At 45.2% G+C, this 18,249-nt stretch overlaps 1 protein-coding gene across 2 annotated transcripts in view; it reads right to left on the bottom strand.

The window, feature by feature from the left end:
* adgrb2 (adhesion G protein-coupled receptor B2) overlaps nt 1-18,249 on the bottom strand; it is a 511,200-nt gene that overhangs the window by 9,883 nt on the left and 483,068 nt on the right. For both annotated transcript variants that reach the window (XM_071368561.1, XM_071368562.1), the window contains 2 exons: nt 16,586-16,621; nt 13,882-13,998 (listed from right to left, as the gene is read on the bottom strand). In XM_071368561.1, coding sequence (XP_071224662.1) covers nt 13,882-13,998; nt 16,586-16,621 — 153 coding nt within the window. The remainder of the gene's footprint in view (nt 1-13,881; nt 13,999-16,585; nt 16,622-18,249) is intronic.

Below are 18,249 nucleotides of genomic sequence, written 5' to 3'. Positions count from 1 at the left end.
ACACTGCACAGTGAAACGCCACAGACAAACACTGCACAGTGAAACACCTCAGACACACACTGCACAGTGAAACGCACAGACACACACTGCACAGTGAAACGCCTCAGACACACACTGCACAGTGAAACGCACAGACACACACTGCGCAGTGAAACGCCTCAGACACACACTGCACAGTGAAACGCTTCAGACACACACTGCAGGAAACACACAAACAGTTGGAAATACGTAAAGGCTATAGCTATCCAAATCTAATCATAAGAATGAAGAAGGTCAGGACAGTCCTGGTCACTGGCAATAGAGAGAGAGAAACAGAGTGGTCAAGGGGAGGAGAGGGATGACATGCACTGCATCAGAGAGGAATGAAGTTGCCCCTGGACACTGATCTAAGGTCAGTTTTATTATTTCCTCCCTAATGGTTAAGCTTATGATTTTGGGAGGGTAAGATTATCCTAGATCTGTGCGACTTCTGCATCCCCATCCTCTCCACACTGGGCTCCAATCTGGCAACCCTGCATACATCCAGACCTTCAACCTGGCAACCGAGCTGGCGAAGCGGTGGAAGGCTTGGTGGTGCTGATTCTCTGTGTTTCACCTCAGACCTTAAACACACAGACCTTCTCCTCTTCTCCCTCTTTATCACTGCCCTTCGCCCTGTCCCTCATTCTCTGTTCATTCTCTATCATTTGTCTTCTCCTCTTCCTCTTGTTCTATCATCCCTCACTCTTTCTCACAGGGTATTTTCCTGAATGCCCCTGTCCTTCCTGCTCTTAATCCATACTCCCCTATCTCTCTCTCACTATCTCTCGCTTGTCCTCAGCTCTATCTCCTATACAATCGTGTCTGTCTCTTTCTGGGATCATGCCTCTATACCCCACTGATCTAACACGAAGAAACAAGTGAGGAAGAGAGGAAAAGGACGTCAGGGAAACCGACAGCATCACCACCACCACCGTCATCCAAGCAGGAAGTAACACCACAGCGACATCACACGTCAAAGTTCACAAAGAGAAGAAAATATACAAAGGAAGCGGTCAGAGACCTCACTACAAGCATTACACCAGTACATATGTTCAGGTGGAAAGGAGACAGGGGAATCAGTGCAGAATAAGATACACAGTCCTACACACTACACACTAGAGCTTTACAATCATCTATCTATTTGTCTACAGAGAAATGTACTATGGTATGGAGTGGAGAGAACACACACAGCCAGACCAGCAAATATACCCCTGGTAGGGGCACAGACTATAGGGGGATGAAGGGGAGTGAGAAGATATGATTTTGGGGGTTGGAGGATGTAGGCGGGGGGGGGGGGGGGGGCTGTGTTCGGTTTTATTTTACCTTTCTTGTGTTGGCTGCCCTTGGTTCTGCTTGCTGCCTGGCTACAGTCAAACTAAGACAGAGAAACATGTGGCACCAAGCATGACGAAGCCCAACCCAGACAACATACAAACAAAAACAAACAAAAAGAGCCAATGAAATAACAACGTACCATCCAGTAACAGACAGACAGTCAGTTGCAGACTCACAGGCATCGAAATAAAATGTCAATTAAATAAATACACACATGTATGAATTAGAAGACATTTAAATGATTAGATACTGTAAACAGAATGACCAATGGACACCAAGCGAGTCCAAGCATGCAGAGCCCGGGCCAGAGATGAGTGGGTACCAGAGGGTCAGGTAATAATACAGGAAGTAGAATTGTTCTGGGTTCTGATGAGACAACAGTGGGCTTTGGGTCTCTAAACCAAAAAGGGCTCAGGTGGACACTCAAATTACAATAACTCTCTCTCTCTCTCTTGCCGGTTCACTCTGTCTCTTTCCCTCACTCTCTCTCTGTCTCTCTCTGTTTCGACCGTTTCCTCTCTCCATGGCCTGTATCTTCCCGCTCTCTCTCTTTTCAAATCTCATTACAAATCCCACATGCCTGCAGGGATACAAAGCATGAGTTTCCCTCTCCATTTTGAAACGTTAGATGAACCCTTTTAGAGATATCTTACCATTACCACAACCAATCATACCATCATTATTCTGTACCAAGTCCCCTACTACACAAGCTCAGAAACAATCACTGAGTACAACTAACCGTCGAGTGGAATAATACACAAGCTTGGTATTGTAGTAATAGGGGTCTTCAAAGGAACCAGTAAACGCGGAACAAATACAATCTATTAAGGGCTACACATTTCTGTCAAATGAGAAATCAGACACAGATTGTAGTCGGCTACAACATGGCCGCTGGAGTCCTATTCAGGGTCATGTTCTAGTCCCTCTCCATAAACAGTTCCGGCAAGCGACTTGGCCCTTTTCACCTCACCTCTTAATTGGTCCAAGGACACTAAATGAGCTGCATTAGCATAGTGCCCCTTAGTGCGCATTGGAGCTAGCGTTAGGTTCGTTCTGTCTGGGCTAACTGTCTCCTCATTAGGCCCCACTGATAGAGCCAGGGAGTGCTAGCACGCTAGGCTACGATACACCGTGCCAACACTTGGATTTTATGGGCAATTTGATGAAAACAGACGATGAGTTTATACTGGGCGCAGAGGAAGGAGGCATGGAAATAATTAAAAACAGGCGAATGAGAGGAATTAATTATTCTATTAATGCCTCAATTGCGCCACTGAGGGCTGAGTTTAGAGGGAAACAAATGAGTAAATGAGGGGAATACTGAGAGGGAGGGAGAGAGAAAGAAGAGAAATGTCAGGCCCTAGGAACAAATGGAGGAGAGAATGAGATGGAGAGGGGAAGAGGAAGAATAAGAGAGAGAGAGAGAGAGAGAGAGAGAAAGAGAGAGAGAACGAGAGAGAGAGAGAGAGAGAGAGAGAGAGAGAGAGAGAGAGAGAGAGAGAGAGAGAGAGAGAGAGAGAGAGAGAGAGAGAGAGAGAGAGAGAGAGAGAGAGAGAGAGAGAGAGAGAGAGAGAGAGAGAGAGAGAAAGAGAGAGAGAAAGAGAGAGAGAACGAGAGAGAAAGAGAGAAAAAATAGATAGAAAAAGAAAGAGATAAAGAATACTTTGGAGCGGAAATTGTAGCCCAATGGCAGAACATTTATTTAAAGGACCTAATGGTTCAGGAGTGCAGTACATTGCCCTCACTGAATCAATAACAATAAGCTGCTGTCATTAAACATTAGACATCTCAGCTTAACCTGGGTCACCCTTATTAAAGCACTGTGATTATGAATGGCACAATTTCCCTTTGCAACGGCAATACCATTCCTACCATTTCATTAACACAGTCACAAAAAATAAGATCAACTGTGGAATAACAGTGTAACCAAAGCAAAAAGGAATCCAATCAAATGGTCTATGATGTTTTCTCCTCCCCATGATATTTGTTTTGATAATCAAAGTGAATGCACACATGCCATATCAGCTGCACTGCAGAGTTCCTGAACCTCTGCTACAGTTACTGCATTTAAAATCACCATGGATAAAAGCACAATACAGGATAACTACTTATTACTTATTTCCTCTCCATCCCACTGAGCTCTACACAACTCTGAACTAGAGAGAGAGTGAGAGAGAGCGAGAGAGGGAGAGAGACAGAACAACAAATATGATGGAGAGGAAGAAACACAGCCCATTTGAGAGATGAAATATGCAACAGCTCAAATGTCGTACCATACGCCTGAGCATGCAGACATGCAGACACACACACACACACACACACACACACACACACACACACACACACACACACACACACACACACACACACACACACACACACACACACACACACACACACACACACACACACACACACACACACACACACACACACACACACACACACACACACACACAGACAGAGTTCAGTACTTCATTACACACTGAGAGTGGATCTGTCATCACTTGGCTGGGGACTGCTTGCAAATGTCTTTGTTCACCTTTTGAACCCCGGATAACAGAGAGAGAGAGATGGTGGGAGAAAGAGAGTTAGGAGAGTAAAATAAATACATATTTCAGTGGACAGCCCCCCTCCCTCTCTCCCTCACTCTCTCTCTCACTCCCACCCTGCACTAGCCATGGGCCCCTGCCAGGTTCGTTTGTAGTGTCTCCATTACTGAGGATAGATTGAACATGGGGCTCCATCCATTTGCAGCCATATGGGCCCTGCCGCAGAGAGTAGCTATCCGGCTAGCATCTCCGTCATCACTTAGAAGTTAAATGCCTTTCAGATGGAACCAGCCATAGCACACAGAGCACACTAACTCACAGGGATAGCACACACAAGATAACACACATACTGTACAGCACAATATAGTGAGAGACTGGTAGTGAGAGAGGAATGGGTCCATATGAGTGATTACTGTAGCACAGGTCAGGCTGAGATGAAGGAAGATTGGGAGGGAGAGGAAGAGAGAGAGAGATATATATAGAGAGAAAGAGATGAGGAGATTGTGAGATCGATTGTATTTGAGCAGGTAGATGTCTGGTAATGCTCGAGACCACTCACAAGCCCACCGCTGTCATCAGCCACAAGATTGGAGAAGATGGGGAAACAGAATACCAGTGTGTGTGTGTGTGTGTGTGTTTGTGTGATTTGTCTGGTATCCACTCATCTGTTCAGTGGCTAGCATATTGGCAGACCCTACCTTTCCAAAATGGTCAATTCTCTACTGACAGCCGCATTCATTATCTCCTCACACACATTTGCTCTCTTACCGTTGACCAATGACAGGCTTCTCTTGCCCATACAGAACACATAGTGTCGGGTCTGTTTCAGTGCCTGGCTTTATCTCTGCTAGTTTATTGGCTGGAGAAAACCGTTATGGGGGATAATAAACCTGTTTGATTGTTTCATTGGTTTATTATGGATGTGTTTATCACTTTCATTTAAATGGATGTAGGTCTTATTTAGGTGGGGGCACTGAAACCGATACAGCAACTGGATGTGTTCACACGTCAACATGGCCGGCGTTATCTCCCACCCTGCATTTCTAACATGGCCGGCGTTATCTCCCACCCTGCATTTCTAACATGGCCGGCGTTATCTCCCACCCTGCATTTCTAACATGGCCGGCGTTATCTCCCACCCTGCATTTCTAACATGGCCGGCGTTATCTCCCACCCTGCATTTCTAACATGGCACATTTATGCCGAGTCCAAAATCAACCACTAGCCCCCATCCACTAGCCCCCATCCACTAGCCCCCATCCACTTGACCTAGAACTGAATAACAAGAGGAGTGTAGGTCATAGAGTCATCTCTTGTGGACAGACTGTGGAAACATAAATGGTAGCGTAGCTCTGTCATGATGCTATCGGATGTGTGCGATAACAATGATAACAAGACGCATTAATTCCAGTCCTTGGGTTTTTTGGCACTGGTTACTTGGACATATCACAGTTTGGCTGGTATTAGCATTTTTAGAAATTCGGAAGTAAAGGCACATAAACTTGTCAGTATCTTCCAAAGAGAGAGGGTGGAGCTCTTCTTTCTGGTTCTGATCCTCGTTCTATCTCTCATCTTAACACATATGGATCCAGAACTTAATTGAGCATATGACCAATTACCCAAGACTTCAGTTCTGGGTTTAACCGAGATTAGTCGTATAGCAATTGCTCAATCTTCCCGAATGGGCTAGGGTACGATTCCACCATCTTGTTTCCACCTATCCTTCCAGATCTACACTCAGTGCACCGCTAGGCATAGAGGCTAGTAGTTCATCTGAACCCACATGTGTCCCAAATGCCAACCTATCAACTGTATACACTAAGTGCACTATGGGTCTTGGTCAAAAGTTGTGAACTATTATAGGGAATAGGGTGCAATTTGGGACGCAGGACAACACCATTCATACGGTCCAACAACAGAAGTACAGTAGAAAGGCTCCAGTCATACTGGTTGGTCAACAACACCACCACACCATTAGGGAGCAATACCTAACAAAACACAGTCACCTAAAACACAGGCATGTCACTGTGGGGAGGGCTAACACCGAGGACAGGTTCTACCAAAGGGGTCATTGAAAGGTTAGAGGTTAAATGGTTCTACTGTTTCAGTATTGTTGAGCATGCTTACGTTGACTCTCTTTGTAAACCAGGGACATTCTGCGTGCTAAAGACCGCTCGGCTTGCCTCGGAGGCGGGGGAGGGGGCACCTGTGAGGGTGAACACCGGCCTCGGTGGTTAGTGAAGGGTCGGTTCAGGGTCAGTGGTTAGGTGTTAGGGGATAATGAGGGCATTTGGCAATATAGGGGGGGATAAAGGCTGTTTAAAGGCATTGGGGGTGTTATCGTGGTTAGTAGTTGAGGTAGGCTGAAAGCAAAAGGATCGTTATACTGGGGGTTTGTTAATCAATGTGTTGTAATTGTTTTTGACAAGGGATTCATTCAAAGAGGCTTAAAAAATACCTCTATTTACTTTTGGTATTTTATTCAAACCAAATTATCCCATTATTATTTCCAAGGAGAAACATGCTTGACAATTTGGTTTCCTGAGTGACTTACAGTAAGTTTAGAAAAATATATCACCACTCTTCACTTTAAAACAATTAATTTGCTTCCACCTCCCTGCCCGCGGGGAGAGGAGTAGCTCTCATCACACTCACAACACTCGACTGGGCTCTGGTTATGTACTGTACTTAACATTGTTTTTTAATATGGTTAAGGGCACTTTAGTCCTCTAGTGTACAGTATACATATTTGGTTCTCTTTATGACTGGAAATTGTGATGTAATTACAGTGGGGAGAACAAGTATTTGATACACTGCCGATTTTGCAGGTTTTCCTACTTACAAAGCATGTAGAGGTCTGTCATTTTTATCATAGGTACACTTCAACTGTGAGAGACGGAATCTAAAACAAAAATCCAGAAAATCACATTGTATGATTTTTAAGTAATTAATTTGCATTTTATTGCATGACATAAGTATTTGATCACCTACCAACCAGTAAGAATTCCGGCTCTCACAGACCTGTTAGTTTTTCTTTAAGAAGCCCTCCTGTTCTCCACTCATTACCTGTATTAACTGCACCTGTTTGAACTCGTTACCTGTATAAAAGACACCTGTCCACACACTCAATCAAACAGACTCCAACCTCTCCACAATGGCCAAGACCAGAGAGCTGTGTAAGGACATCAGGGATAAATTGTAGACCTGTACAAGGCTGGGATGGGCTACAGGACAATAACCAAGCAGCTTGGTGAGAAGGCAACAACTGTTGGCACAATTATTAGAAAATGGAAGAAGTTCAAGATGACGGTCAATCACCCTCGGTCTGGGGCTCCATGCAAGATCTCACCTCGTGGGGCATCAATGATCATGAGGAATGTGAGGGATCAGCCCAGAACTACACGGCAGGACCTGGTCAATGACCTGAAGAGAGCTGGGACCACAGTCTCAAAGAAAACCATTAGTAACACACTACGCCGTCATGGATTAAAATCCTGCAGCGCACGCAAGGTCCCCCTGCTCAAGCCAGCGCATGTCCAGGCCCGTCTGAAGTTTGCCAATGACCATCTGGATGATCCAGAGGAGGAATGGGAGAAGGTCATGTGGTCTGATGAGACAAAAATAGAGCTTTTTGCTCTAAACTCCACTCGCCGTGTTTGGAGGAATAGAAGGATGAGTACAACCCCAAGAACACCATCCCAACCGTGAAGCATGGAGGTGGAAACATCATTCTTTGGGGATGCTTTTCTGCAAAGGGGACAGGACGACTGCACCGTATTGAGGGGAGGATGGATGGGGCCATGTATCGCGAGATCTTGACCAACAACCTCCTTCCCTCAGTAAGAGCATTGAAGATGGGTCGTGGCTGGGTCTTCCAGCATGACAACGACCCGAAACACACAGCCAGGGCAACTAAGGAGTGGCTCCGTAAGAAGCATCTCAAGGTCCTGGAGTGGCCTAGCCAGTCTCCAGACCTGAACCCAATAGAAAATCTTTGGAGGGAGCCGAAAGTCCGTATTGCCCAGCGACAGCCCCGAAACCTGAAGGATCTGGAGAAGGTCTGTATGGAGGAGTGGGCCAAAATCCCTGCTGCAGTGTGTACAAACCTGGTCAAGACCTACAGGAAACGTATGATCTCTGTAATTGCAAACTAAGGTTTCTGTACCAAATATTCAGTTCTGCTTTTCTGATGTATCAAATACTTATGTCATGCAATAAAATGCAAATTAATTACTTAAAAATCATACAATGTGATTTTCTGGATTTTTGTTTTAGATTCCTTCTCTCACAGTTGAAGTGTACCTATGATAAAAATTACAGACCTCTACATGCTTTGTAAGTAGGAAAACCTGCAAAATTGTCAGTGTATCAAATACTTGTTCTCCCCACTGTACATGTATCCCACTAAATGAGAATACTCATGCTGAAATATGGAGTGAGATTAGAGAATTGATATGGGACAGGGTGAGACCAAAGTCACCAGATGTCATAGGGCTAAGACAAGCAGATAATACAGTGATTATAAGACATGTATGTCATTACCGGAGTTGAAATTATACACTCATAAACTCCATTAATCTGTCACATAGAAGCACAAGCCCAAACACCCAAACACCCACACAAACCCACATTTCACATAGACAAAGACACAAACACACCTGCACTCATATACCCTGCTTTTTCACACACACACACACACACACACACACACACACACACACACACACACACACACACACACACACACACACACACACACACACACACACACACACACACACACACACACACACACACACACACACACACACACACACACACACACACACACACACACAGAGCATCACCATAATTGCTGTATAGTCAGCGTCAGAGTGTCTGGGTGGGTTTACAAGTGTTGTGTTGACAGCTATGAATGCTGGAGTCATGCTGACCTGTCAAAGGGCTGACGTTAATACCATTATCAGGGCAATTATTAACTTCTTAAGTGCACTGTGTACTTACTGTATTCTAATGGATACATCCAAGTGTAATATATCCACCATGACCTCTGTTCTTTATCTCTGTCGGGGAGGAGTGTTTTAGTTTTTACTAGACAGGTGCAGTGCAATGTGTTTTCCAGGGTCAGCCTGGAGGGTGAGTTGAATTGAGGGTGAATTGAGGGTGAGCTGCCTTCCTGAAGGGCAAATCGACAGAATTTTCACCTTCTTGGCTCAGGTATCCAAACCAGAGACCGCTAGGCTACCTGCTGCCCTGTGTGTGTGTGTGTGTGTGTGTGTGTGTGTGTGTGTGTGTGTGTGTGTGTGTGTGTGTGTGTGTGTGTGTGTGTGTGTGTGTGTGTGTGTGTGTGTGTGTGTGTGCGTGTGTGTTACTGTGTTAGTGTGACTGTGTGTTAGTGTGTTACTGTGACTGTGTGTATGTGTGTTACTGTGACTGTGTGTATGTGTGTTACTGTGACTGTGTGTATGTATGTTACTGTGACTGTGTGTATGTGTGTTACTGTGACTGTCTGTATTTGTGTTACTGTGACTGTGTGTTACTGTGACTGTGTGTATGTGTGTTAGTGTGACTGTGTGTATGTGTGTTACTGTGACTGTGTGTATGTGTCTTAGTATGACTGTGTGTATGTGTGTTACTGTGACTGTGTGTATGTGTGTTACTGTGACTGTGTGTATGTGTGTTAGTGTGACTGTGTGTATGTGTGTTACTGTGACTGTGTGCATGTGTGTTAGTATGACCGTGTGTGTGTGTGTGTGTGTGTGTGTGTGTGTGTGTGTGTGTGTGTGTGTGTGTGTGTGTGTGACTGTGTGTTCGTGTGACTGTGTGTATGTGTGTTACTGTGACTTTGTGTATGTGTGTTACTGGGATTGTGTGTATGTGTGTTACTGTGACTTTGTGTATGTGTGTTACTGTGATTGTGTGTATGTGTTTTACTGTGACTGTGTGTATGTGTGTTACTGTGACTGTGCGTATGTGTGTTACTGTGACTGTGTGTATGTGTGTTACTGTGACTGTGTGTATGTGTGTTACTGTGACTGTGTGTATTAGTGTTACTGTGACTGTGTGTTACTGTGACTGTGTGTATGTGTGTTACTGTGACTGTGTGTATTTGTGTTACTGTGACTGTGTGTTACTGTGACTGTGTGTATGTGTGTTAGTGTGACTGTGTGTATGTGTGTTACTGTGACTGTGTGTAGGTGTCTTAGTATGACTGTGTGTATGTGTGTTACTGTGACTGTGTGTATGTGTGTTACTGTGACTGTGTGTATGTCTGTTACTGTGACTGTGTATATGTGTGTTACTGTGACTGTGTGTGGGTCTGTTACTGTGACTGTGTGTATGTGTGTTACTGTGACTGTGTGTTAGTGTGTTACTGTGACTGTGTGTAGGTGTCTTAGTATGACTGTGTGTATGTGTGTTACTGTGACTGTGTGTATGTGTGTTAGTGTGACTGTGTGTATGTGTGTTACTGTGACTGTGTGCATGCGTGTTAGTATGACCGTGTGTGTGTGTGTTACTGTGACTGTGTGTATGTGTGTTACTGTGACTTTGTGTATGTGTGTTAATGTGATTGTGTGTATGTGTGTTACTGTGACTTTGTGTATGTGTGTGTGTTAGTATGACTGTATATAATCTCAGCAAAAAAAGAAACGTCCCTTTTTCAGGACCCTGTCTTTCAAAGATAATTAGTAAAAATCCAAATAACTTCACAGATCTTCATTGTAAAGGGTTTAAACACTGTTTCCCATGCTTGTTCAATGAACCATAAACAATTAATGAACATGCACCTGTGGAACGGTCGTTAAGACACTAACAGCTTATAGACGGTAGGCAATTAAGGTCACAGTTATGAAAACTTAGGACACTAAAGAGGCCTTTCAACTGACTCTGAAAAACACCAAAAGAAAGATGCTCTGCTCATCTGCGTGAACGTGCCTTAGGCATGCTGCAAGGAGGCATGAGGACTGCAGATGTGGCCAGGGCAATAAATTGCAATGTCCGTACTGTGAGACACCTAAGACAGTCCTACAGGGAGACAGGACGGACAGCTGATCATCCTCACAGTGGCAGACCACGTGTAACAACACCTGCACAGAATCGGTACATTGGAACATCACACCTGCGGGACAGGTACAGGATGGCGACAACAACTGCCCGAGTTACACCAGGAACACACAATCCCTCCATCAGTGCTCAGACTGTCCGCAATAGGCTGAGAGAGGCTGGACTGAGGGCTTGTAGGCCTGTTGTAAGGCAGGTCCTCACCAGACATCACCGGCAACAACGTCGCCTACGGGCACAAACCCACTGTCGCTGGACCAGACAGGCCTGGCAAAAAGTGCTCTTCACTGACGAGTCATGGTTTTGTCTCACCAGGGGTGATGGTCGGATTCGCATTTATCGTTGAAGGAATGAACTTTGCATTGAGGCCTGTACTCTGGAGCGGGATTGATTTGGAGGTGGAGGGTCCATCATGGACTGGGGCGGTGTGTTACAGCATCATCGCACTGAGCTTGTTGTCATTGCAGGCAATCTCAACGCTGTGCATTACAGGGAAGACATCCTCCTCCCTCATGTGGTACCCTTCCTGCAGGCTCATCCTGACATGACTCTCCAGCACGACAATGACACCAGCCATACTGCTCGTTATGTGCGTGATTTCCTGCAAGACAGGAATGTCAGTGTTTTGCCATGACCAGCAAAGAGCCCGGATCTAATTCCCATTGAGCACATCTGGGACCTGTTGGATCGGAGGGTGAGGGCTAGGGCCATTCCCCAGAAATGTCCAGGAACTTACAGGTTTCTTGGTGGAAGAGTGGGGTAACATCTCACAGCAAGAACTGTCAAATCTGGTGCAGTCCATGAGGAGGAGATGCACTGCAGTACTTAATGCAGCTGGTGGCCACTTTTGATTTTGACCCCCCATTGTTCAGTGACACATTATTCCATTTCTGTTAGTCACATGTCTGTGGAACTTGTTCAGTTTATGTCTCAGTTGTTGAATCTTGTTATGTATTGACGTTTCCTTTCTGGCTGAGTTTATGTGTGTTAGTATGACTGTATGTAAGTACATATTTGAGTGCTTAAATCCGGTATGTCAGGTCCTCAACATGCTTTGCCTAGAATTGTTCTGAATGGAATCAAATGACTAGTAAACCGGCAAACATATGCTTAGCTCAGTATTCTGTGATTGGTCCTTTTTTGCTGCCCAGTAATAACTGAAGAGAGAGCTGGGTGGTGATCCTGGAACACTTAATCAAGAGGTTGAGGAAACAAGAAACGACAGCAGAGGCTGCTGCTCTGGCCTGGGAAATATGAGAAGTGTAAGGGTGTGTGTGTGTGTGTATCTGTGTGCGTGTGTCTCAGTGTGTGTGTGTGTGCGTGTGTGTGTGTGTATGTGTGTGTGTGTGTGTGTGTGTTTCAGTGTGTGTGTGTGTGTGTCATGTGTGTCTCAGTGTGTGTTTGTGTGTGTCTCAGTGTGTGTGTGTCTCAATGTATGTGTGTGTGTGTGTGTGTCTCAGTGTGTGTGTGTTTCCTCTGTTCCTCTGCTCCCAGTGTACATGAGATGTGAACTAGCAGACTACAGGTGCCCTGGGAGAGTACAGATATCAAGGCTGAATAACTCATCACTGTCTGATGTACCGTATCTGTACTGCAGCTCCTGGAGATGAGGTGTGTGTGTGTGTGTGTGTGTGTGTGTGTGTGTGTGTGTGTGTGTGTGTGTGTGTGTGTGTGTGTGTGTGTGTGTGTGTGTGTGTGTGTGTGTGTGTGTGTGTGTGTGTGTGTGTGTGTGTGTGTGTGTGTGTGTGTGTGAGTGGTGTTTAAATCTTGATGAAATAGGCTCTATGAAGGTCAGTGAAAGCAGGGACTCCTTAGTCTGGTGCTAATGGTGCATTAACGATACGCAGACGGCATTTCACATGCACGCACGCGCGCACGCACACACACACACACACACACACACACACACACACACACACACACACACACACACACACACACACACACACACACACACACACACACACACACACACACACACACACACACACACACACACACACACACACACACACACACACACACACACACACACACACACACACACACACACACACACACACACACACACACAGACAAGCACATAGACACGCACACACATACACACACAAACACTCAAGCACACACAAACACATAGACATACACACATGTGTGCAGACACTCACGCAAGCAGACAAACACACAAACACGCACGAATGCACGTAGACACACACACACAGGCTGATAAAAGGTGACACTGCACATCCCTTAGCTCTTATTATGCTTGGAATAAAAAGGTTATGAAATGTTTATGAGGTAGTTATGTTGCTCTCCAGCCCAATAAAACAGTGCATTGTTAAAAATGTTAAGGCATTTGAACATTCAAAACCACAAAAACAAAATAAATAAAATAATAACTTTAGTCATGGTTAGCTCTGGTTAAAGTTTAACAAACAAGTTTATAATACATTTAAGTTACATCATTAAATTGCATTTGAAAACCGTTGTGCACTAGAATGGATGTGTGATCCAGTGATTTTAAGAGCATTTCTCTAATGGTCACTACATTCTGTGCAGTGTTAATATCACTGTTACATCATTGTCACTGTTACAAGATTGAGATAGAAGTGTGGATGTCAAGTTTGGATTGAGCCCTTAGTATGTTCTCTATCTAAAGGTGTGTGTGTGAGAGGGGGAGGATACTCAGTACTAACATTACCACACTAGGTGACAACAAACACACTCACACATCGCTGTGAAGACGCTAGATGCGCTTATTAACGATACTATTTCACAGGTGACGGAGAGAGGTGGTAATGAGCTCAGTGTGAGGGGGGGGGGGGGGGGGGAGTGGCGTGGGGGGTTGCAGGGGTTTGAGGTGCGGGGAAGCTAGCTCCCGTTTCCCACTCGCCCCGTATGGTTGGGCTCTTACCTTGAAGGTGGACATGGCGGGGTCCCTGTTATACCTGTCTATGGTGTGGAACTTGGTGGTGGGGTGGTTGAGCTCATGGTACAGCTCAGAGTGTCTTTTGCGAGTGTGCATCACTTTCTGGAAGGGAGAGGAAGGTACAACAAAAAATGAACAGAATAAGAAAAGAATAGCTAAAGAGACACGGAGAGATAGGGCGGGTTGAGGGAAGAGAGGTCGAAGAAGCGGAAGAGGCCAAGGGACAGTTTGATGCCAGCCACGGCGAGGGGGAGGAGGAGAAGAGAGGAATGGATAGATAGAGTCCTCTCACCTTCTCTCTCACATCTCCGTCTCGCTTTTAGGATTTGATGCTGCCTGTGCTGTGAGATGTATCTGAGTTTGCTCTGAATGGATATGAGAGCCAAGCAGGCCGCGTTAATGTTAGCGGTAGCTAGTTAGCAAGGAAGCATTAGCTAGTTAGAAGGGTAGCATTAGCTAGTTAGCAATTAGCCTACAGTGATGTGGAACTGAGTAAAAATTCCCTGTAAGCACAGATTTAGGATGAGCTTAACCTCCCCAAATCCTCAACCTCACCATTTAAACTGGTAAAGACTTAACTCAAATCAAGTCAAATTTTAACTGACTGTATCCCAGTGTCTAAGAGCAACTACATCCTATTACAAGTGGAAGTCCCTGACAGGAGAGAGACCTTGTCACAGCAACTTGCTCTTTTCGCTAATGGCTAGCGCTTTAGCAGCATGGTGGCGGCTAATCGACGCAGCAGCTGGAGGGCCAAGAGAGACACAGGGGCCAGACGGCGATCCTCACACACTCAGACACTCTGGCCAAGGCCACAGAGTCTGCACTCTCTTCTCTCCCTCTCCTTGTCTGTCCGTTCTCCCTCTCTGAGTCTGCCTTTATAAGTCATAGGCCTACTTCCTTTAAAGTTCACCTCTTCTGCACTTCAAAGCTCTGTCTCTCTCTGTCATCACTGCTCTTTTCTTTATTTGTATTTTTGAACTCTGACTCTACCTTGAATCTTTCTCTCTCAGACACTTACTCGGTAGAGGGCTACAATGGTGTCCATTTTGACACAGGAATCCAGCCATTTTACGGAAAATATCATGCAGTTTCGTAGACTACGCCAGTCAGGAAGGGTTACAAGCTCTGGGTAATAGTTGCCCTTAGGCAACATCATCCTACTCCAAGTTATCATACTGTAGCTAAGCGCTAGTGCTTGTTAGCCTGTTAGTTGTGCAACAGTCAAAACATACCTTAGTTCTACTATGGATGAGGCCTCCACAGTGGAAAGCAAGTCTCCAGTCTTTACAAGGATAAGGGGAGGAGGAAAGCCACTTTTCACTTAAGCAAGTGAAGCAAAGGGGTTTAGTTTAGTTTTTCGGGGCTGTTTGAGACTGGAGATTTGCCAGATTCCCAGGGCTTGTTCATTCCATGGAGTGACTATTGCACTCCAACCCACACACAAACACGCACACACATGTAATTACCCGCAAAACACACATCTACTACCAAACTTTCAAAAACACCAACTCACCGTCAATCACATTTTCATTCGTTAATTCATCCACTCAAAGCTTCCTACTGCACCATTGTTCCTTCAACCAGGACCTGGCACCCCATTGTTCCTTCAACCAGGACCTGGCACCCCATTGTTCCTTCAACCAGGACCTGGCACCCCATTGTTCCTTCAACCAGGACCTGGCACCCCATTGTTCCTTCAACCAGGACCTGGCACCCCATTGTTCCTTCAACCAGGACCTGGCACCCCATTGTTCCTTCAACCAGGACCTGGCACCTCATTGTTCCTTCAACCAGGACCTGGCACCCCATTGTTCCTTCAACCAGGACCTGGCACCCCATTGTTCCTTCAAAAAGGACCTGGCACCCCATTGTTCCTTCAACCAGGACCTGGCACCCCATTGTTCCTTCAACCAGGACCTGGCACCCCATTGTTCCTTCAAACAGGACCTGGCACCCCATTGTTCCTTCAACCAGGACCTGGCACCCCATTGTTCCTTCAAACAGGACCTGGCACCCCATTGTTCCTTCAACCAGGACCTGGCACCCCATTGTTCCTTCAACCAGGACCTGGCACCCCATTGTTCCTTCAACCAGGACCTGGCACCCCATTGTTCCTTCAACCAGGACCTGGCACCCCATTGTTCCTTCAACCAGGACCTGGCACCCCATTGTTCCTTCAACCAGGACCTGGCACCCCATTGTTCCTTCAACCAGGACCTGGCACCCCATTGTTCCTTCAACCAGGACCTGGCACCCCATTGTTCCTTCAACCAGGACCTGGCACCCCATTGTTCCTTCAACCAGGACCTGGCACCCCATTGTTCCTTCAAACAGGACCTGGCACCCCATTGTGCTTTTTCCATTCTGATTGAAATGGTTCACTGATTCAGATTGAAAAAAGTTCAATAAAGTCATTTTTTGTCTGTACAATATATAAATAATTTGTCCAATCAAGGTAAAATCAGTCAAAACCAAATCCATCTAGTTACAGGGGGTGCTAGATCCTTGTTGTAGAAACTGGCACACTATACACGGGTTGGACTGAACCAAGTCAAATGCAAGGGAGACACAGGCGCAAAGGTAAGGGGTTTAGCGATGCCATTGTCTCCTCTACGCGTCACTCAACCTGGCTGAAGCAGACAGAAGCAGAGACAGGCTGAGGGGAGGGTGAAGGGGGGGATCTTACCTCAAAGTCCAGCTCAGAGTACCGTACTCTTTTCCTCTGAGGGAGGAGGGGTGAGGGGCGGGGGGAGAGAAGATATGATCAATGTCTGTAGATCCATGGACCCCTCCTCTAATCATCAACACACACAAACACACAAATACCTAATGCGTGGTAAAAACTGAATTATTACGTAGTTCTGATCGTTAATTGAACATGCAACAAAGTCTTTCTTGGTTTGATTCCCACATGGTCAACATATTCTGAATAAATGTGTTCATTGTAAATTGCTTTTGAATTAAACAAGCTTTATTCTATTGAAGTTATGTCAAACCGATCAAGACGGTAATGTCATTTCCTTCAACTGTCTTCCATGCTGTCTACTGCGTTAAACCGCTCAGTCCTCAACTTGGTGTGACTTAATGGAAGGCTGTGGCTACACTAAGAGATGAATGTATGTGGTCCATTTAACAGTTAACACTCTCTCTCTCTCTCTCTCTCTCTCTCTCTCTCTCTCTCTCTCTCTCTCTCTCTCTCTCTCTCTCTCTCTCTCTCTCTCTCTCTCTCTCTCTCTCTCTCTCTCTCTCTCTCTCTCTCTACCTCTCCCTCTCTACCTCCCCCTCTCTCTCTCTCTCTCTCTCTCTCTCTCTCTCTCTCTCTCTCTCTCTCTCTCTCTCTCTCTCTCTCTCTCTCTCTCTCTCTCTCTCTCCTCTCTCTCTCTCTCTCATTCTGAAAAGTGATCCCATGACATTAAGGATCCCAAGTACCGTACAGTACACAAACAACACCCATACATTTGCTGAGCACTTAAGTGAGGGAACACATACTAACACATAAAATGGTTCTTCGGCTGTCCCCATAAATTAACCCTTTTTTGGTTCCAGGTTTAACCCTCCTGGGTTCCATGTAGAACCCTCTGTAGAAAAGGTTAATCAGTTTTACTTGGAGCCAAATGGGACAGCGAAGAACCCTTTTAGGTTCTGGATAGCACCTTTTTTTATAAGAGCATTCAGATGTAGGATCGTAATTTGACCAGTTTCTCACTGCAGGAAAATAATCTTGGAGCAACAGGAAATGTGAATTATTGTGTGGATTATAATTAATGGACATTTCTGTAGGGGCATGATATATATTTTTAAGTCTGACATTTCAATGTGTAAATGACTAACTTTAGAAGCTATTTTTAAACTTCAAATACACTAAGTTTGTGTTTTCTGCTATGCAGGATATTTCCTGCAACAACAACAGGGTGATCAAATTAAAATCCTTAATCTGTACACCTGTTGTATTTACTAAAGAATTCCCACCAATGTCACTCCACAGCATGACATTAACAGGGAAGGAGAGTAATATTCATATTATCTGTGTTTGTCTTACCTACCCTATCCCCTCTCCTTCCTTCCTTGCCCCCTCATAACTCCCTTCTCTTTCACTTCATATCAGTCTCTTCACAGTGGCAAACACCATTACAGAGCTTTTTTTAGACTCTATGAAAATCGATTTATGTTAGCTTTCACATTAAAATCTACAAAGCAATCAGACTCAATACCAAAACCTCAAACCTCTCCAAAATCTACAAATCAACCAGACTCAATACCAAAACCTCAAACCTCTCCAAAATCTAAAATCAACCAGACTCAATACCAAAACCTCAAACCTCTCCAAAATCTAAAATCAATCAGACTCAA

This window comes from Salvelinus alpinus, chromosome 26, assembly GCF_045679555.1.
Source record: "Salvelinus alpinus chromosome 26, SLU_Salpinus.1, whole genome shotgun sequence".
Taxonomy (NCBI): Eukaryota; Metazoa; Chordata; class Actinopteri; order Salmoniformes; family Salmonidae; genus Salvelinus; species Salvelinus alpinus.
This window is presented reverse-complemented; position numbering and strand designations above follow the sequence as displayed.